Source organism: Gekko japonicus, unplaced genomic scaffold, assembly GCF_001447785.1.
Source record: "Gekko japonicus isolate JY-2015 unplaced genomic scaffold, Gekko_japonicus_V1.1 scaffold576, whole genome shotgun sequence".
In the NCBI taxonomy this organism is placed as follows: domain Eukaryota; kingdom Metazoa; phylum Chordata; class Lepidosauria; order Squamata; family Gekkonidae; genus Gekko; species Gekko japonicus.
Window position 1 is genome coordinate 320,111 of NW_015172022.1, and position 21,582 is coordinate 341,692.

General features: G+C 41.5%; 1 protein-coding gene across 2 annotated transcripts in view; it reads right to left on the reverse strand.

Annotated features, from left to right (window-relative positions):
- Nucleotides 1-21,582, reverse strand: part of SMC5 (structural maintenance of chromosomes 5) — a 94,648-nt gene that overhangs the window by 67,194 nt on the left and 5,872 nt on the right. For both annotated transcript variants that reach the window (XM_015420519.1, XM_015420520.1), the window contains exons 4-10: nucleotides 21,390-21,552; nucleotides 20,222-20,356; nucleotides 15,016-15,156; nucleotides 10,624-10,785; nucleotides 3,682-3,753; nucleotides 2,741-2,996; nucleotides 2,029-2,183 (exon numbers count right to left, since the gene is read on the reverse strand). In XM_015420519.1, the coding sequence (XP_015276005.1) occupies nucleotides 2,029-2,183; nucleotides 2,741-2,996; nucleotides 3,682-3,753; nucleotides 10,624-10,785; nucleotides 15,016-15,156; nucleotides 20,222-20,356; nucleotides 21,390-21,552 (1,084 nt within the window). The remainder of the gene's footprint in view (nucleotides 1-2,028; nucleotides 2,184-2,740; nucleotides 2,997-3,681; nucleotides 3,754-10,623; nucleotides 10,786-15,015; nucleotides 15,157-20,221; nucleotides 20,357-21,389; nucleotides 21,553-21,582) is intronic.

Below are 21,582 nucleotides of genomic sequence, written 5' to 3' on the forward strand. Positions count from 1 at the left end.
CGGGTTATAAATATAAATAAATAAATAAGATCCCCTCTCCCGTTTTTTGTTTTGCTTTTTACAGCCAGCCTGATTAAGCATTCTGTATAACGCTGATGCTTGCACAGTTTGTTCTGTTATTTTGGTTGGGCATAATTTGTTTTTTAATTTTGCTATGGACCATCAAGGCTATCAAGTTTTTCTCTAGAACTAATTGGTTTTACATGAAATAATAAACAGTACAAACATTGATCCATTGTTCATTATGTTGTGACAAAGATATAGAAACGCTTTAATTATGGGTGATGGTTCTGTGGTTCACTTCATACCTTGCAGCATGGGAGTTTCTACAGTGCTGCTCCTTCCTGCATCATTCAGACAACATAAAAAGACTCAGATTGTGTAGGAAGAGCCTATGCTACAGCTCCTCCCTGTGCCAGCCATATTCCTGCTTCCAGAAGAGTAATATGTGAGTGGAAAGAAGCCAATGGCTTCTCATTACCTGCATGTTTCACAAAGAGTTGTGCAGGGATAAGTCTCATTAAAGTTTCATCTTTGTTACACCAGTAATGGGAGAATGGGAGCTCTGTGCAAACAACGTGTAGTGTACCTTGGTACTACATAGCTCAGGCAGCTTCAATACATCAAGAACAACCCAAAGTTCTGAGAAGAAGGAATTTTTCTGGGCATTCAGAAAGATCCACACACTCGTAGGAATTTTTGATCTAACAAGGATTGACTTGAACAATACATATTGCAGAAAACTCATTTGAACGACATGAACTTGGCTGCAATTAACCAGGCCTGAAGGAGAAAGCTAATGGTCCTTAGATCAGGATATGCCTATGATTAAACTGATCAGATCACAGCCACGTAACCTCATGACTAAATGACCTGGAACGGACAGAACTACAGCATTTTGATTTTGATGAAAAAGCTTTTCTGACGTTAAAAGCAGCCCAAAACAACCTACTCAAATAGAACTGGTTAGTTCAGTTATCAGATCCAGAATAAGCAGTTAAAAAAAAAAGTTTCACAGGCCTCCAATCCTAGATTTTTAGCACTGCACATTAGCTTTCACAGACATCTCTAAACAGATAAATACTTCAAACCAAAACAACAATGCTTTTCTCAAAAATTAGTAACCTTAATAAAGGGGGATGGAGCCATCCTTTCCACTGGACTAACCTACCAACACAGAGAGGTTGTTAACATAGATTCTGGCATCCAATTTCCTGACGATATACTGCTTGCAATCCATGGGGTGGATTCTACACTTGCCCAAGAAGAAGGAATTCACAGAGACAGACCTTTCCAGTCTTTCCACATCAGCCCACTGTGACTTTCCAAAAAGTGATGCTGGAGGTCTGGAGATTCCCTTGAGCAAAGAGCCATTAGGTTCAGGGGGCTAGTGAGGGATGGGAATTGGACAAAACCACCCAAAACCACTCTTGTGCCAATAAGTTTGCTCCATTGCACTTCCTCCATAAACAAAAGAGGGTAGAGTGATTTCACCTGATTATCTCTCCTTGCTACATCCCCCTGCCCAGGGGCTTTTGTCCACAGGGGTCCCACAACTCCTGGCAAAGGGGGTCCACAGGGGTCCCACAACTCCTGGAGGGGAGCACAGAGATCTGTTGTGGGAAGGGGATGATGTGGACAGATCTGCCTCAACAAGTACCTTCAGAATGTCAAACACAGAATTCAACACATGATATGCATGTACCATGTTAAAATTTCAAAAGCTTCTGGGTTTTTTTTTACTTGCATAGTTGCATGAGGCAAATTATACACTCATATAGCCAAATCAAGACATTAAAAAGTACATACATACAAAGTTTGATAGCTCATGTTAACACTATGATTTAGAAAGGATTTAAAAACAGGATTGCTGCAGAAGTGACATTTAATTTTTAGTGATGACTTAACAGTGCCACCCAAAGCAGAGTTACACACTTCTAAATCCACTGACATCAGTGGGCTTAGAAAGCTGTACCTCTGCCTAGGAAGGCACTACAAGTAGTGCAATATTCAAGTGAATGAGCTTACTGAAAGCATCATGGGGTCACAGATACGTCTTTTAAACCGGTCTTTGTTCTTCCTTAGCCACAGAAGAGCATTGTATGTGTCTTTGTGTCTTCCTCTGAGCTTCTCTTCCTTCACATTCATCATATTGTCAAACTGTACAATGCGATCTTTTATCCCTGTAATTTTGAGACAGCTTTAAATGTTATGTTTATGATCACAACCTCAAGTACTATTTAAACATTGGGGGTGGGGGGTGATAAACTTTCTTGGGCCAAATGTTTATATCTGGCCCATATACGTGTCACTTTATTCTGTCATGCACTTGCAATCTTCACAAGTGCCCTATAGAAGTTATACGAAAAGGGACACCATAAATGTGGTCCCTGAATCATTACAGGAAACCAACCCGATTGTGGAGGGCTGCCATCCACATGGTGACGATAACCAGAGGAGCAAAGTTCTGTAGCAACAACCACCTGATCTAACTAGAGATTTAGGACCCATAGAGCTGTGCAGGGAGTACAGTGGGATTTCTAAGCTCCCTTGTAAAACAAGACCCAACAAAGAGCCCTTGAGAAGTTAAATTACTCCCTTCCCTATCCATGGTCATGATACCCAGTGGAGAAGGGATTCAATACTTGAAAGGTCAAGGACAGGCTGCCAGCTATTAAGCCAATACTCCAGTGGAATTATAAGTAGTGTTTACTGTAAGTACAGGATTATGCAGATTTACCTTTCTGCTCCCTACGTGCGTTATCCATTTCATTGCGCGCACCCCTTCTTTCATCATCAATATTTGCCATCTCTTCTGCCAAGCGTTCCAATTCTGCATTAACAGAATCCACTTGGGGCTGAATATTATCAGAGTTGTCTGTATTTCTTAGCTCATTATTCAAGTCTTCTATCATCTTACGAGTGTTGTCAATTCTCTTCTGCCAATCCATCTTTTCTTCTCTCTTCAACCTCAAAGCTTGCTCAATCTCCCCAATCTAAGAAAAAATAGAAATATTTTCAAAGCATGTTAATACAAAAAAGTTCCTTCCATAATACAAAGGCAGATAAACCACAGAACTGTGCTAATATTCAAGATCAGAAATTAAGACATGTGTGAGAGTTATCTAAAATTTAAGAGATAAGAACTGCAAAGCACTTGAATCCAAAAAAAATCTTAAAAGAAGCTTGTATTGCTGGTCAGTAAAGCCAAAATGTGCTTTAATATTCTTAGCTGACCACCTGTTTGCCAGGACATCTATAGATTTAAAATGCTGTATAAAACAACAGCTACATAAACAAAAAATATACCATTTCCTGGAATAAGTAATAAAACTAGGCAAATGAATGCACAGTTTTCCAGTTCATCACCACATAATTACCATATCTGCCTGAAAGAATAATTCATTGTCTAGTTGTGGTGACAAGAACCAGAGAGGGTTGTTGTTTTACATGTTACAGGTATGCATGATAATAAAAATTTTTGTGTATAACATCTTCTTCCAAAGGAACATCCTACATTAAGGATTATCTTCTTTTCAGGTAAATAGTATTTGCATCCATAAAATCTGCAGCAGAACTGAACATGGTTGCCAGATTAGAACTATAACAAGAAAGTCTTAGGTTCACAGTATCAACATTTAAAATAGTTTAAAAATATAGATTATACCAGCAAAATCTTACTTGTTTGTCTTTTTTCTCCAAAACATTTTGTTGCTGTTTGCATTTTTGGGATATTTCTTCGATAGCTGCAATCTATATACCACAGGAATTTTTAAAAAGTTAAAAAATTATTGTAATCAAAATTTATTGAAGATACACAAATATGCCACCTCTCTACAGCATAAACAACATAATGCAACAGACTATATGTGTATATTTTCCATTTGAATAGTATGCTCCAAGAACAATTAGATCTGGTTCTGTCACAGTTATTATATGACGGGTACTCTCCAGAGATGGTATAAGGATATAATTTGTGAACCAAAAAGAATAATTAAAGATATGATAATTAAACCCATGACAATTAAAGATAATGGAAAAATAAGAACTACCAATGTGCTTTAAGCAACAGTGTCCTTCACAAGAGCGGCAAAAAATGCCAATCTCAACATCTTTAGCACTGAGATGCTCATTATCAAGGGGTATTTGAAGCAATTTTTAAATACAGTTCACTGGTGAAGGAAGGGGGCTGAGTTGAAGGGAGACTTACATAGCCCAAAATGTGGACCATATTTAAAACTACTCTTGACAAACTAAAGTCAGCTATAAAATGCCATATATGTTAGTTAACATAAAAAGCCTTATCACAATTAACTCTCTCCACTAAAGAACCCTATTTAAAACTGCTTCAAATGTTCTTCCAATGAAGAGCACTCCAGCCAAAAATGTATCAGACTTAGTATTTTCTGTAAAAAGAAATCTGATATCCAGTTTACCATACCAATACCATGCCCTATGTGTTCTGTGAATTATCTTCCAAAGTGCAAAAATGCAATTCTTTAGGAGAATGCAGTGGTGCATCCTAGATTTCATAAATTTCTCAGCAAGCAAAAACAAAAATAATAGTACTTGCCAATTTGACACAGGAAATACAAGTCAAACCAAACCTTGACTAAATGAACCCTAACAGAACAGCCCTACCAGACTGACTCAGAGGCCCTTCTAGTATGCCGAAGTAACCTATAAAGATCTATGGCACAGCTGGATATTTTATCTAAATGTACAGCTCAGTCTAAAAAAAATTTTTTAAAGGAAGTTATGAGTAGAGATGAAAGCTGCTTGGCTTTAATCAAGCTGCTTGCCTTCAAGTTCAATCAATTTCTTTTTTTTAAAATAACATTTTATTGATAAATGTAAAAAGAAGAAAAACTATACATTTAACCGTTAGCAAACAGGTAAGTTAGGATATACATAAGAAATTAAAGTTTGTAAGATACATCAAAAAATTTCACATACAATATCATATTAGGATTTCCAGTGCAAATACAGAAGTCTTATTTTACCATAAGTTTAAATCATTGACAGTAGCAGGAATTTCACCCTCATCAATTAAATATTCTACAATAGGGAACCAAATCATAGCATGTTCTGAGGCACATCTGTATGCATTTGTATCATTCACATTTTCTGTAATTTTTGACATTATATAAAACTTCCAGAGTTTCGCATGCCAGTGATGTTGTTGTGGACATTTAGTATCTTTCCCAAGTAGGGCTACAGCATTTTTGGCTGCTGCTAATAAGATCGCTGTTCTCTTAACAGTACTTCTAGATTGTATATGCATTTGCCATCTATTCAGTAATATATGTTCAGTCGTACATTGTATTTCATAACCAGTTATAACTTTAACTTGTGCTAGTACTTCTTTCCAAAACAATTCTAGCTTCAGGCATTCAAGCCAACGGTGGACAAAATTCCCAATTCCACCACATTGTTTCCAACATAAAGGAGAAGCTGAGGATGTTATGTATGCTAATTTTGGGGGTGTTAAGTACCAAAAGGTGAGTATTTTGAAAGTTTGTAATTTTATTTCTATAATGTTCGTACTGAAAGGAAACGTCTTCCACATGTGCTGCCATTCATCATCCGAAAGAGTAAGATTACACATCGAATGCCACCTTTTCTGGTACATCAATAAGTTGTGGTCTTCAATGTCCATTAATGCCAAGTACATTTTAGCCATAATTTGTCTTCTAGACTTATTCATCCATTTATATATTTGTTCAAGACTTGATAAGGGGCGCTTGATGATATTAATTAATTGTATTGGAGACCAAAAGTGAGATATTTGTAGAAACTGTATCCAAGAAATAGTAGAACCCAATTTTGCTTCTAATTGTGTTTTGTTCATTAAAATATTATTTTCTACAATATCTTCAAGTTTTGTAATATTTGCTTTTTTCCATGTTTATTGGTGTATTGGAAAGTTTGGGGGTAGCAGTAGTTTTTGATTGAAGAGGTTCTGAAATTTGGAAAAACCAGGAATCAACTGTTTTCTTTTGTTTTCCCAGGTGGCTAGAAAAGTCTGAAGAATCAGACTGTTATATGTTTTTTTGAGACGCTCTGTGGCTGTTTGCCAGATTGTTTCCGGAACATCATATGGGTAAGTACAGTGTGCTTGTATTATAATCCAATCCTTAGTTTTGTAGTCATGTAGCATTTTGAGAATGTTGGATAAATGGTTGGCTTGATAGTATTTGTACAAATCTGGGAAGCCTAAGCTACCTTTGAGTTTATGTTTAGTTATTGTATCCATGCTAACCCTATGACATTTGTAGGCCAAAAAGAAATGTAATAAATTTTTTTGCCAAACCTGAATTTGCTTCTTAGGTATTGTTATTGGCAGTACTCTGAACAAAAACAAAAATTTAGGTGATACATATGTTCTAATAATGTTTAAGCGATCATGCCAAGAAAGGCTCATTTTATGCCCATGGATAATATTTTTTCAGTTCTTCTATTAATGAGTCATAGTTAACTTGAAGTATATTTTCGAGCTGCAATGGAATTTTAAGTCCTAAGTATGTCAGGTACTTTGTAGTCCATTTATACAACCCTGTTTTCTTTAGTTTTTTCACAGTGTCCTCTTCCAAATATATTGGAAAAATATTAACTTGTAGACCTGATATTGTATCAAACTCTTCTAATACTTTTTGAAGTGACAATAGAGAGGTTGTAGGTTGAGTCAAAAATAATAAAATATCATCTGCGAACAAAGATAACTTAAAACATTTAGTTGCTATGTATATCCCATGTAATTTTGGACTCAGTCTAATCCTTGAAGCCAAAGGCTCCATCACTAAGGCAAACAGTTGAGGGGATAATGGCCATCCCTGCCAGGTGCCATGTTTTAAACCTATCTGAGATAGCACCATTTATGCAAAGTTGCACAGAAGGCTGATCATATATTGCGTCAATATTTTCTTCAAAGCCTAAAATTTTCTTCAAAGCCTAAAAGTTTTAATAATTGTTTTAAATATCTAAAGCCACACAAATAGATTGTAATTTATTTTGCTTACAGAAATGGATTAAACTCAGTGTTTTATAGGTACTATCAGTAATGTCTCTATGAGGCATAAAACCAACTTGGTCTTGGTTGACGTACTGCATCACAAATGAACTTAGGCATGCTGCTGTTATGGAGGATAAAAACTTAATAACACTATTTAAAAGGGAGATTGGTCTGTAAGAAGCTACATCAGTCAGATCTTTTCCTGCTTTTGGGATTACTATTATTGATGCTTGCTTCTTGGTATTTTTTATATATTTCTGAGCTAAAGCTGTCTGGGCCAGGGGCTTTATTGCTCTTAGCTTTTTTAATAGCTGTAATCACTTCCTTTTCAGTAATAGGGCTCTCCATTACTGCTTTATGTTCCTCTGACAGCTTAATGTTATAGTATTTCTCCAAGTATGATATAATAGATGTTGAGTTTATCTCCTTCACTTCATATAGACGTTTATAGTATTCTAAAAATGCCTTTGTTATATGCTGTGTGTCAGATTGTAGGTTACCTTGTTTATCTTTTATTGAAGTAATTAGTCTAGATTCCCTTTTCTGTCTAACTCATCTAGTCAAGATTTTCAATGCCTTAGATGTATTTTGCCAAGATTTTCGTTGTAAATAGAGTAGGTTTTGCTGTATTTGGTTAGTGTCAAGTATGTCTAACTCTCGTCTTGTAGCTAATAGTTTTTTGTATGTTTTTGTATTGCCTGATTGTTTGTGCTTCTTTTCCAGCTCAGTTATTTCTAATAATTTTTCTCTCTTTTTTGTTTTTTGGTTTTTTTAGATATGCTGCCTTAGATATCAACTGTCCCCTTAAAACAGGTTTCATCGCATCCCAAGTAATTGCTTGGGATACATCTTCTGTAGTATTGTCTATGAAATAGTTTTTAATGACTGATCCTATTTCACTTGTTATGATTTGATTTTTTAATAAATTTATATTCAATTTCCATGTTGTTTGTCTTGTTTCCAGTCCTAGTTCTATATCACAGCTTACCCAATGATGGTCAGACCATTGCAAGTTTCCAATTTGAGATTATTTAATTTTATTTATTATAGAAGGTGATGCTAAAAGGTAGTCAATTTTAGTATACATTTTATGCCTCTGCGAGTAGCATGTGTAGTCGCGTTCTCCTGTATGCAGGTGCCTCCAGGTGTCTATTAGAGAACTGATGCAACAGCTTTGCAAGAGGGATTTCTTTATTTTTACTGTATGTGCTTTTTCTGTACTTTATTTAAGAAGGATCTAGCCAAAAAGTAGTCTAGTATGTAGTTTAGGTCTTCCCTGATTATGACTTCCCCTTCTCTAAAATTAGCCAGCTTATTTAGAACTTCTGTCATAAATGGGAGTTGATTTGCATTTGGTGCATATAAGGCAGCTAGTGTTAACAACAGTTCTATCTACTCATCCTGCCACAAATAAAAATCTACCTAAAGGATCTTTTAGTACTTTCATAAGTGTAAAATTAGTATTAGCTGAGATCAAGATGGCTACACCTTGGGATTTAGAGGAGCCGTAAGACTGCCATTGATGTTTAAATTTTTGTGATTTGAAAAGACACGGATACTTGATGGTATTATGCATTTCCTGCAGAAAGACAATGTTAGGGTGCTCTTTAATTGTTTGCGTATAAATGCGTTTACTCTTCACAGGGCTCTTCATGCCTCTGACATTGTAAGTCATAAATCTAAGAAATTTTGACACTTTTTAAGATCAATAAATTAGCTATAATTCTTAACAGATGATTCCAAATCTGTGGCTGTGTATAATGTTGCTTTATGCCACACTTGTAATTTTGCAGCTGCAGACCATCGATATCTTATGTTGGCTTCCCTGAGTTGCATGGTGATCAGCTTTAGGGCCCTTCGCAATGTAATAGCATCCGGGGGAAGGTCAGGGAAGACTTCTATTTTGATATTCAGGTAGGGTAGATTTTTGTTTAACCTGGCTTCTGTTAGTATTCTGTTCTAAGTTCTTGCATCTAGAAACGTTGCCAATATATCTCTTGGCCCTCTACGGCTATCTTTATTTCTCTGTCCCAATCTGTGTGCTTTTAATAGCATAGGGGCCACGCCATCTTCAAGTTTAAGAATAGATGCCAGCCATTGTGCCAGGAATATTTGCAGCTCAGTTTTCTCTTCCACTTCCTCGGGAAAACCACGAAATTTCAAGTTAAATTGTCTGGTCTCCATTTCTAGAGCCAATAATCTTTTTTGAGTTATTGTTGCTTCAGTTTTAAAGGCTTTAATTTCTTCCTCAGCTTGCAAGCCTAAGGACGTTTCATGATCATCTTTTTTTTATCAACGTCTTGCAGAGTTTGTTTTATGTCATTTAGCTGTGACTGAATTGGCTCAAATAAAGCCTTCATAGAGTCTAAAATTTTCAACTCCATTTTACTCATCTGCTTTAACACGTTTTGTGAGTCTAATTGTAAATCGTCCGTACCTCATTCCTGTGTGCCGTCCGCCGTCTTGTCTTCGTTGTTTTTACAAGCAGCTCGGCCCGAGTTCGTTGTTGCAGGTTGAAAATAATCGGTGACTGGTCTTTCTGTGTCTTTTTTCTGTTTCTTAGCTTTCTCTCCGAATTTCCCCATATATTTGGGGGTAGTTAAATTCAAAAGTGGTGCGATTTAGCGTGTATCAGAGGCAGGAAGGAGCGGAGCTCTACAGTTATGCTGCCATTCTCCTTGGCGCCACAGCACCAAGTTCAATCAATTTCTGAAGGTTGTGCTTTGCATTCTGGTGTCTCCATTATAGCCATGTAATCAGAGAGGGGTTTTTTTTCACCTATAATATTTGGGAGCCCCTCCACCCACCTTCCATTTCGGCATCATGGACAGCTACAAAGGGGGGGGAGGATGTTGGAACATTGCAACATACTCCAAAGCACTTCCATGGAACGAATGGATAAATGAGATCTATTCATGCCTATCGACCCTCTCATAGCCTGGGAGGACCTAAACAAGTGAACTATCATGCAAATATTCAAAACCTGCTGCAGAGGGGAAGTCAAGAGAAGTGAGCAATACTGGACTCTCTGAATGGCTAGCAGCAGAGAGCCTCTGGGTTGACTAGTACCAGCATAAATAACAGGAGCTTGGGTTTCTGTCTTTGACTACTTCGCACTGTAATAGCTTTCATCTGTTACACTTCAAGGATCATTTCCCCAGCACAAGCCACTTACCTCAGAGACACTGATCTGAAAACTTCACTCCCTGGGTCTAAACTCAGATACTGTTAGCAACAGTCCAGTCAGACCCCAAATATGTCTGAGGACCACAAATCTCACCTGGGCTGAAAAAGCAATGGTCTCCCAGGTGAGATCAGACAGTGATCCAGGATACTCTTTTCCTGTGTAGTGCCATCTTTTAGTAGGCTCCTATGACTTGGACTATGTAGGATGATCTGGAGGCTAATGTGTAGCTTTGCTAATAAGGAGCTAGACTTCATGGAGCTCTTATTCTATTATTCTAGCCCACTAATTTTCTTCTAACTGTAATTTTATTAATATAGGTCCCATTTTAATTTCATAGGACCTCTCAGGCTAAAATCCTAAACCACATTAATTATAGTCACTGCCACTTACAAGCAAAGTGATGCTGCAAATACACAATATGTACCTTTTCTCTTATTATGGCATCCAGACTTGCACACCGCTCCTCAGCCTCTTGAATCTGACGTACTGCTGGGGACTGTGCTTCTTTTAGTGCTCTTAATTCTTCCTTCTGACGATCTCGGCTTCTTTTCACCTCCTCATACTGCTGACGAACATTTTCGTATACCTAGCAAAAAAAAATATGAACAGACTAATGGAAGGCTTTATGCCCCGTGTTAAAAAATTTAGAAGGGTTCTCTGGCAGTGGACCGAATTACTGCTACGGCAGTTCCAGGGTCAGACCACTATCCCAAGGGCCTGCGTGAATGTCCCACCCCTGTATGGGCAGCGAGCGCATTTTAGCTCATCTGTGGAGCCAAATGAACCCTATGTAGCTCCAGATGGCTCTGCGGGATCCGTTGTCCCCTGGAGGCTCGTTAGATGAGCTTGTCAAGGACTGGCATAGCCAACTTGGCAGCCATCAACGAGATCACTCCCCAACGTCCTCTGCGCCCCCGCTTGAGGCTCACTCCATAGTATACACAGGAGTTGTGGCTGATGAAACGAGGGCTCAGACAATTAGAGAGACAGTGGCAGCGCGCTTGCGATGAAGCTACAAGAGCTTCCTACAGGACATTTATGAGATCTTATGAGATGGCAGTCAAAGCCACTAAGAAAGAATACTATGTGGCCACGATTGCGTCTGCAAGCTCTTGCCCAGCTCACTTAGAATGATTCGGTCTATTACTACTCTGCCTCAGGGCAGACCAAACACTAAGGAACTGGAGACTGGCTGTGAGGTTTTTGCAAGCGATTTTGCAGATAAAATCTTGTCACTCCGGCGTGACCTTCCCACTACAGTTGATACAGAAGGTGGACTTGAAGCTCCATGCGTGTCTTCTTGTCAAGTTCTGGATTATTTCAGTCCACTCAGCCTAGAGGAGGTCGACAAATTACTCTTAACTGTTCGCCCATGATTCATGTCTGTCGTACCTAATTAAAGCTGGCCACGATGGGCTACGAGGTACACTAAGGGAAATGATCAACAAGTCCCTCTCTGAGGGGCTGTTCCCCGGGGGCACTCAAGGAGGCGGTGGTACACCCTCTCTTTAAAAAAAACATCTCTAGACCTGGGCAAATTGGCTAGCTACCGACAGGTGTCCAATTTGCCCTATTTGGGCAAATTAATTCAGAGGGCGGTGGCGATTCAGCTGCAGTTTCTTGGATGACACCTCCGCATTAGACCCCTTCCAGTCCAGCTTCTGACCAGGCCATGGGACAGAGACAGTACTGGTCGCCCTCACAGACGACCTTCGGAGGCATCTGGATTGGGGCAGTTTGGCGGTGTTCCTTCAGGGTTGGGGACAAAGAGTGGCCATTGGGGAACAACTGTCCCGAAGGCACCTGCTAATTTGTGGAGTGCCCCATGAAGTGGTGCTTTCTCTGATGCTATTTAACATCTACATGCACCTCCTTGCTCAGATTGCCCAGAGACATGGGCTACGGTGTCACCAATACACGGATGACACCCAGCCCTATCTGCTGTTGGATGGCCAGTCTGATGCTAACCCAGAAGATCAGGACCTGGCACTGAAAGCTGTGGCTGGTTGGCTTAGACTGAGTCGACTGAAATTGAATCCGACGAAGACAGAGATCCTGTGCCTGAGCCAGAGTGGCCCAAGGGTAGGGATCCCACTTCAGAGGTTAGGAGTTTGGGAGTCCTCCTGGATGCCTCCTTAATGATGGAGGCCCAGGTAGCAACCACTGCAAAGTCAGCCTTTTATCATCTTTGGCTGATCAAGCAGTTGGTTCCCTTCCTTGAACGCAATGACCTGGCAACAGTGATCCATGCAATGGTCACCCTGAGACTGGACTACTGTAATTCTCTCTACATGGGGCTGCCCTTGTCCCAAATCCGGAAGCTGCAGCTGGTGCAGAATGCGATGGCCAGGCTGCTGTTGGGCCTTCCTATGCGGGAGCACATCTGACCTGCACTAAAAGCACTGCACTGGCTGCCTACAACATACCGAATTCGGTTCAAGATGCTGGTTCTTACCTTTAAAGCACTATATGGTCAGGGGGCTACATACCTAAGGGCCTTTCCCCACATGTTCCCCAGAGAGCACTTCGGTTCGGGGCGCAACATCGCCTGGTGGTCCAAGGCCCCCGGGAGGCAAGGCTTGCCACGACTAGGGTCAGGTCCTTTTCAGTGGCGGCCCCTACCTGGTAGAACGAGCTCCCAGAGGAGATCAGAGCCCTGCGGGACCTTATGCAGTTCCGCAGGGCCTATAAGATGGAGCTCTTCCACCAGTCTTTCACATAGGGGCCGCCACTACCACCACCACCAATGATGTGGACAACATCGGGGTTAAGGATGGCCCGGGAAGATCTGCCACAATTTTGCACGATTGATATTATCAGAATTATTTGCTTGGGATCAGCTATAGGACAACATCATCCCCAGAGAACTGTTTTTACCATAATTGTATATATTCGGGGACCATCCTGCTTTCAATTTAGTGTAATTGTTGTTTGTGATTATTGTTATTAATGTTTTTATTGCTTTTATCCTATTTTATATGGGCTTTGCCCCTTGTAAGCCACCCTGCGCCCGTTTCGCAGGGAGGGCGGGGTAAAAATCCCAATAAATAAACAAAGTTAAATATTTTAACTGATATCAATAAAGGGTGCTAAAAAAATTCTGAGCTCAGTTTGAGAATCTCTACCATTTGAAGCATATGTTAGAACTTCAAGAACTTTGAGATCAATATCTGGGACTCCTCCAAAGAACACCGTCAAAAATTCACGAACCCAACTGCAAAGGTCCAAGGATGAAATGGAAAATACTCTCTCTGCACATGTGGAGGAGCCAGATTTCCCAGCTAATACAAGTTATGTTATGGTAACAGGTCAGGAAGTTATCCAAAAGGAAAGGCACTGATCCTGATGAAATAAATCTAGCTCAGATCTCCAGCACTAATACAGTTGTTTTATGGCAAAATTAATTTTGCCAGCAATTATTTTATATGATTCATTGACTCATTTGGATTTTGATCCTACCCTATCCTACTGGCTCATATCAGGCTACCTACTGACAGCAAAAAATCATGTAGGAATTCCCCTCAGCACCACCAAAATCCCAACAAGATGAAATCCTTCTTGTATGTAGGAACTTCTAAAATATATCAGTGTCACTTTGAATACTTAAGAACACTTAAGACTTTGGAAGAGGGAGTCACCATTTATGTTACACCCCCCCTCCACTGCAGACTCCAAGCTTGCTCCCTACACTGCTCCTTAGCATTCACTACGGCCCCCAAAAAAGCAGAAGTGGGGGAGTCCCATCTTTGCATTCCTGGATGGGCAGTGATATGCCAGTATCTTTATGGAGTCCAGAAAATCCAGCATTCACCTAAGTAACACATGGAGACTCTGGCTCTGCCTTTAGCAAGTGACATTCAACATGTTCCTATAAGACAGTTGGAGCCTACAGGTATTTATAGAATTATCCTCAAGTGGTTGCTCATTGGCTTCCTAAGACTGTACCTTGCTGTGCGGCCCTGTCCTCTTTCTATATTTAACTGAGGCTACCTGTAGGAATTGGATCTATTTTATTTAAAACATTTTATTTATTTGATTAGATTTACTAGGCCGCCCTTCCCTATAAGTAGGGCTCAGGTCGGCTTACAGTAGTATTATACAGTCACATACAACTACATTAAAAACAATCCAATAAATAACAATAGGTAAGAACAGAATATATTAGCCACTTTTCTCTCACACAGTACTCAAAGCAGCTTACAGCTGATACAAAGCACCATCTCTCATTATCATCTGACCAAGATTCTCAAGTCTTGGTGCAATGTCAACAAGTTATTCCATCACAGCCAGACTTTGGAGTGTACATCTGAGGTCCTGGCTCAGAGAGGGGGAAGGGGATTCACAAAAGTAGGCAGTGGCTTTGTCCGGAAGTATATGTAACTCTTTAAAAGGTGCCCCGTGTAAGACTGAGTCTAAAATTACTTAACCACTGAAAATCTGATAACAGTGAGGAACAAAGTATGGGCAAGCCAGCTGAAAGCCTGCCATATTTATCCGACAGGCTTCACCTCAGTTACACAGATTCAATGGTTCCCACCACCACCACCCCAGTAATTGCAGATGTGTTCTAAAACACTGCGATTTTTGTACAAGATGCCAGATTGTGATTGGTTCCACCTACCCACCCATAATTTTGTGACTGGTAATTCCACTAAGGCTTTTTTTTGGTGGGGGGGGGGGATTAATCAGCTCCCAGAAACAACATTTGCCCTCCCCTGGCCTAGACTAATAGGTTTAATGAGGCTGGAGAAAATATGAGTGTTATTACTGATAAAGCTTATTTTTAAAAAAAGTCTCTTAAAAATTAAGAACTTACCATCCAAGGTCTTTTCTTTTCAAGCATTGCAATTAAATCTAGATGACGCTTATGTTCATGATATCGCTCCACATCTTGCTTATATCGTTCATTCTTCTGCTTCATTTTTTCTAGGTTGATATTTCTTTCCTTGCATGAATTCTGTCAGAAAAACAAATTTCAAGTTACAAAGAGCACCTTAGGATACAACTAATCCCAATGCCAGCGTCACTCCAAAATGCCAGCGTCACTCCAAGATATGATGCCGCAGAGCCAAGACACACTGGTGTCACACCAGTGCAACCCCTGTACTAGCACAGAAGTGGGAGGCATGTGGGACACACCTGGGGAGAAGGCGGCTTAGGTGGTGTCCATTCAGTGCTTTCCTGAGGGTCTGCCAACAGTCTTGCTCTAGCCTTGGCTCCTGCACCTCTGCAACACACTTAACAGACATTTGTGTGACCGGTGCAATTGTCTACCTCACGGGAATGCAGTGACAGGGACAGCTCGACCGATGTCCTGTCAGTGCAGTTTTCAAAGGTACAGGACCCTTGCTGGAACCAGAGAGCTGCCAACCCTCTTCCTGTACCTTGCTTTCAACACTCTGCTCCTGATATAAAAGTGCGGACTGCGTGACAGGGTAGTCTCTCTCTGATCAGGGTTTGGCAGATATGGATGCACTCCCATTACAGGCTCCCCCATGGTGTCAGCTCTCTTCAGCACAAGACTCGCACTGGGAGGGGAGCCAAGGGCACTCCACAGTCTGCACCGCTGTACTTTTAACAAGGGCAGGGGACAGCTGGTGTCTTATAAGCCAGGCAGCCTACAAGAGAAGGTCATTTTCCTTTTAATAACTTGTATTATACATTAAAAAAAACCCAAACAGAATGAAGTTTTAAAAACTACTAAAATATAACAGTGGTGGTAAGTCTACAAGTAAGCCTCTATAAAAGGTTTCCAGTTGTCATCTACATGCAATACATTCATGTGTTGATAAGGTTGTAAGATCCCTCAATCCACTGAAATACTGGAGGGGGCATTCATCTTCCCGGTGTTGTAATAGAAGTCTTTTAGCAACAGTAAGGGCATAAATGGTTCGCTTTCATTGGCCATCAGTTCATCCCCAGGAGACAGGCAAATAGTTTAAAAGTACATAAGCATCCTCAAGAACCATACACGAGATTGTTGGGGAGGGATGGAGCACAAGATGGATGCTGAGTTGAATAGGAACAGGCAGGAAGTAATGAACCCCCTGAATGCAGTGGATGAATAGCACACAGGGAAGTGTGGATGAAACCGACTGGCACGTGCAAGCCATTCAGAATGAGAGGCCCATCCCAATTGACTGTGTTTGGTGGTGCAAAACCTCCACTGTGACTTGGATTCTTTCCTGGACTTCTTCTAGCTGGCCCCATGCCAGGCATGAATGGGGGAAGGGGCTTGGATATGCTATACTTATATACTTCCACTGTGCTATGCATCTTTCAACAGGCCTTCTAGCCCGGGTACATATTGCTGTTTTCAGGACCATGGCTGCTGGGAGATTTTTAACATGAATTCTGTCTTTCTCAACCGTGTGCAAAGCTGGATATATGGTTAGAAGAAGATAAAATGGTGTATTAAAGACTGATGAGAGGTCCAGCAGTATCAACAAAGACTGTCCACCAGTGAAACGACTGATGAGAGGTCCAGCAGTATCAACAGGGATACTGACCAACTTTAAACAAAGACTGTCCACCTGTGCACCTAAAGCCATCTCAGTACCAAGCCCAGGCCTGAAACCAGATGGAAACTGTTAAAGGGCAGATGTGTCATTCAGGAAGCCCTGGAGCTGCTCTGCCACCACACGCTCTATCACCTTCCCTAGAAAATGTATACTGGAGACTGGCCCGTAACTGGCCATCTCATCCCCAGTCAATGAAGGTTTTTTGAGCAGAGGTCTAATAACTGCCTCTTTCAAAGGCCTAGGGACAGACCCATCAATCAGGAAAGAGACTATGATTTTCACTAATGACTCCAATACATTTTCCCAGCAAGATATTAAAAACCATGATGGGCATGGATCCAGAGTATACATGGTGATCCTCACACTCCCAAGGACCCTGGTCAGTATCTATGGGCAGAATCAATCTGAAATTATCCATAACTAAAGGACAAGCAGGTACTTCTGACGCCACAGGCACTGGATCTGCACTCAACTTGACCTCCAAACTGGAAAATACAAGAGAGATTTTGTCAGCAAAGAGATGTGCAAAAACATCACAGCGGGGGGGGGGATTTTCAATACCAGCAGGGGGCCAAATTTTCAATACCAACACCACAAACCACTTTAAACAACTGAGCTGGATGAGATTCTGCTGACTCAATGGTGACAGGGAAGAAAGTCTTCTTTACGGCCATTACTGTCACCTCGGAGGCCTGCAAATGGGTTTTATGACATGCTTTGTGTGATTCAACCAAAGCCTTTTGCCGAGGTCATTCCACTTGCCTTCCAGTCTGTTTCATGTCACCCAGCTCCCTGGTAAGCCAAGGAGCTGGAGGCCTCACAGAATGTGGAAGTGGCCACCAAGGAGGAACACGGTTTATGGCCCCAGTCAGCCCATCACTCCATGCAGCTACAAGGGCTTCCACTGAGTCATCAGAGAGGCTCTCCAAATCCCCCAGAGCCGCCTGGAAACCAGCAGGATCCTTTAATCTCCAAGGGCGGGCCATACAAACCAGTCCACCTCCCTTGCAAGGAGGAGGCAGGAATATCAAATGTGCCTTCAGAAGATAGTGATCTGACCATGACAAGGACCAAACCTCCCCCTTATCTGATCACCAGCAAGCCACTTGGTGTGGAAAACAAGGTCCAGCATATATCCTTTTTCATGTGTTGGGCCCATTACAATCTGAGACAGACCCATGGTTGTCATGGCAAATATGAAGTCCTGAGCTGGACCTGACAAGGCAGCCTCAGCATGTATGCTTTAATCCCCAAGGGTGACCACTGAGACTGACACCACCTTGGTGAGCTCAGCTGGTAAGCTAGATGGATGGTACATTAGCAGGATCTCTAAACTGTCCCTGGCGCCCAACACAAAGTATGTACAATCAAATCTGGCCTCTGTCTGCACTGGACACCTAATGGTGCAAAAATACTCATGGAAAAGAAATGCTACACTTCCTCCCATCCTCTCTGAGGATGGTGAAGGACTTTATAACCAGCCAGTGTGAGTTGTGTTAAAGTGACCACATCAAAGACATCCAGCCAGATTTCAGTCAAGCAAACCAGGTCAACCTGTTCCTCACACAACAGGTCAGATACGGTTGAGATCTTATTTTTCACATACATGGCATGGCATAACAACAAGGTCAATGTGGAGTCACCTAACAGAGCCTCCCCATGCAGATTTTGAGGAGTGTGGTGGCAATTAGACGTCCAGTGAGCACCATTAATGTCTCCCTACAGGTCTTCTGGAACCAACACTCCTTCCACCGCCATATCTTCCCACCCCTTGCACCACCTTGAGGTGAGATCGAACAAGAACACATGCTGGAAGGCAGCCAAATACAAGTCCCCTACCCCGAACTCTGAGAAACACCTCCAGCAATAGATCCAACATAGGGTTCTGCCAGCTTCCAGAGTTCCCCAGAGTTCTGCCAGAGGAGGAAATGGGGTAACTGGGGCCATACAGCACCACCAAACCAATATTTATTTAAAAATGCTTCCTCCCCTCCTTTCTCCCACAAGATGAACCCAGATCCACTTACAATAAAAATCATTCTAAAATGGACATGACAATAAACAGCACTAAAAATCTCACACAATATGGATCAAGTGAGTCACATTAATTTCTCCCAGAGAAAAGTTCATTCAGTGCCTGTGGCATAGAGAGTGGCAGGACTAAGCAGGTGGTTTCTCTCAGCCTTGCCTGGAGTCCTCTCCTCCTTCCGGCGGCAGCAGGCTCCTGGAGGCAAGAGTTCTCATGGTGCTTCAGGCACACGAAGGCTTGTGATGAGATAAGCTCCCTTCTCATTCCTGAATGTCAAACAGGCCTCTGGACACAAGCTGGGGCTGTGCCCTCTGAGAACCAAAAGGGGGGGCTGGCCACTCATGGAGTCATATCATACTCCAATTATAAACAAGTAAACCATGTAACTAGGTGACTAAGGGCCACCACACATATCTAGGATTCTCATAGGAGCCAGTTTGGTGTAGTGGTTAAGTGCGCGGACTCTAATCTGGGAGAACCGGGTTTGATTCCCCACTCCTCCACTTGCACCTGGCTGGATGACCTTGGGCAAGCCGTAGCTCTGATAAGAGCTGTTCTTGAAAAAGAGCAGTTTCTGTCAAGAGCTCTCTCAGCCCCGCCTACCTCACAGGGTGCCTGTTGTGGGGAGGGGAAGGGAAAGGAGTTTGTAAGCCGTTCTGAGACTCCTTTGGGTAGTGAAGGGCGGGGTATAAATCCAATCTCTTCTTCTTCTTCATAGATTCTTTTGAAAATCTGGAATGAGCCACATAATTGCAATGTCCCTTCCTTCTTCATACTGAATTGCCTAAAAGGTAAAGGTTTCCCTTGCTCGAAAGCCAGTCGAATCCAACTCTAGGGGGCGGTGCTCATTTCCGTTTCCAAGCCGAAGAGCCAGCGCTGTCCGAAGACGTTTCCATTGTCATGTGGCTGGCATGACTAGATGCCGAGGCACACAGAACACTGTTACCTTCCCACCAAAGTGGTTCCTATTTCTTGCTTTTGAACTGCTAGGTTGGCAGGAGCTGGGACCAGAGACAGGAGCTCACTCTGTCATGCGGCACTCGGGTCTCAAACTGCTGAACTACCAACCTTCCGGTCTGCAGTTCAGCATCTTAACCATTGAGCCTAACGTGGTTTAAACATCACATCCCCATTATGTTAGCACAGAAACCACAGAAAACCAGGAACCCTGATTAGCCTTAAATATGAACCTCAGAGGGAGAGAGCAGAAGAGCAATGGGTAAGCACAGATGAACAAGGATGAGCAATGACCTGCTTTTCTATCTTCCCAGAGCTTCTTTCCAGACTAAGCCTGTAATTCAAAAACAGCACCTCTTCTCTGAACAAGGGCAGAAAATTTTATCCAAAACTCTCAACATTAAAAGAGGACTTCTACTTGAACCCTGTTCCCTTGTGACCGAGAAATATTTATGTATTCCTTTACAAAGTGGAGGGAAAAAATCTTCATATTTGTCAAACTGGCAGCCACTTACCTCAAGTTCTCGCTCGCGCTGCCTGAAATTCTTTAGATCACAGTGAAATTTATACATTTCTGGAGGACCCACTGATTTCTCTGTGGCTTCGAGTAGCTCAGTCTTGGATAATTTTGCAAATTCCCCAACTTTGTCCTGCAAAGAAGGCAACAAAATATCTAGACTGCTATATAAAAGTGGCAAAATAATAGGAATTTAATCTATAAAACCAATGTAAATATCCAGCATATTATTGGCAATTAATGCTAAGATCATAGTAGATGATGTGAGAGTCCAGAGAGTCAGCTCCAGTAGCAGCAGGCAGTACTGAGTTTGACTCCATATATAAAGCAGCCCTATATATACATGAGCATTCTTGCATCTTATGATCATGCCATGTGGAACAACCCTACCTTCCTCCACAGCCACTTTCATGCAGCCATTTAATAGCAGCTCAAACCTTCTTTGCACCCCACTGGCAGCATCCTGTAGCTGAGCTCCTGGAGGTAAATCTGCTTCTGCTAAGACACAGGAAGGCTTTATCTGCCATCAAATGGCTCTGTCAGGTGTCCATGTGCTTTGAAGAACAGTGCATGCAGAGGCAGCTGAAAGGGAGAGTACAGCACATTCTACGGGAACCCCAACAGACCTTCACAAAGCACAATGACTAAGCCCTGCAGAATTTCAAAGAGGAATTCCTCAGAAACTGGATCTTGCCCCACAATTGTTCTATTCCCAAAAGCACTACAATTCAACCTAAATGCTCTGGGGAAATATATTTGTGCTAGTCTCTCCACAGTTTCTACGTTTTGTCAAAAATCATCCATCTTTAAATACAGAACATATTGGACTGCTCACAGTCCCCTTTGCTTTCCCTCTGAATGGTTTCATTTCTGTCTGAGTACTCTTGAGAAATATATTTGTGCTAGTCTCTCCACAGTTTGTCAAAAATAATCCATCTTTAAATACAGAACATATTGGGCTGCTCACAGTCCCTTTGCTTTCCCTCTGAATTGTTTCATTTCTGTCTGAGTACTCTTGAGATATTAACAGGCAGAGCTGATTCTCCCCCCCCCATTCTCTTACACTGCATTCTTAAGCAAAGTTAGACCCTTCTTTGAAGTCAGTGGGTTTAGGATGATGTAACTCAGTTTAGGATTGCACTGTTAATAATGTAATCCTTTCATACCTGTGGAAGAAATTGGCACAGATTGCCTACTTGGATGTTTAGGGCTGCGACTTGGTCTTCTACTGTTTTGAGAGTGGAAAGTTTTTTATTGATATACCATGTTGACTGGTTGTTTGACACACTAATTTCTCGTGTGATAATGAGGTTGGCTGGAATCTTGAACCTGATGAATAGAATAGAATTATTACTTTTA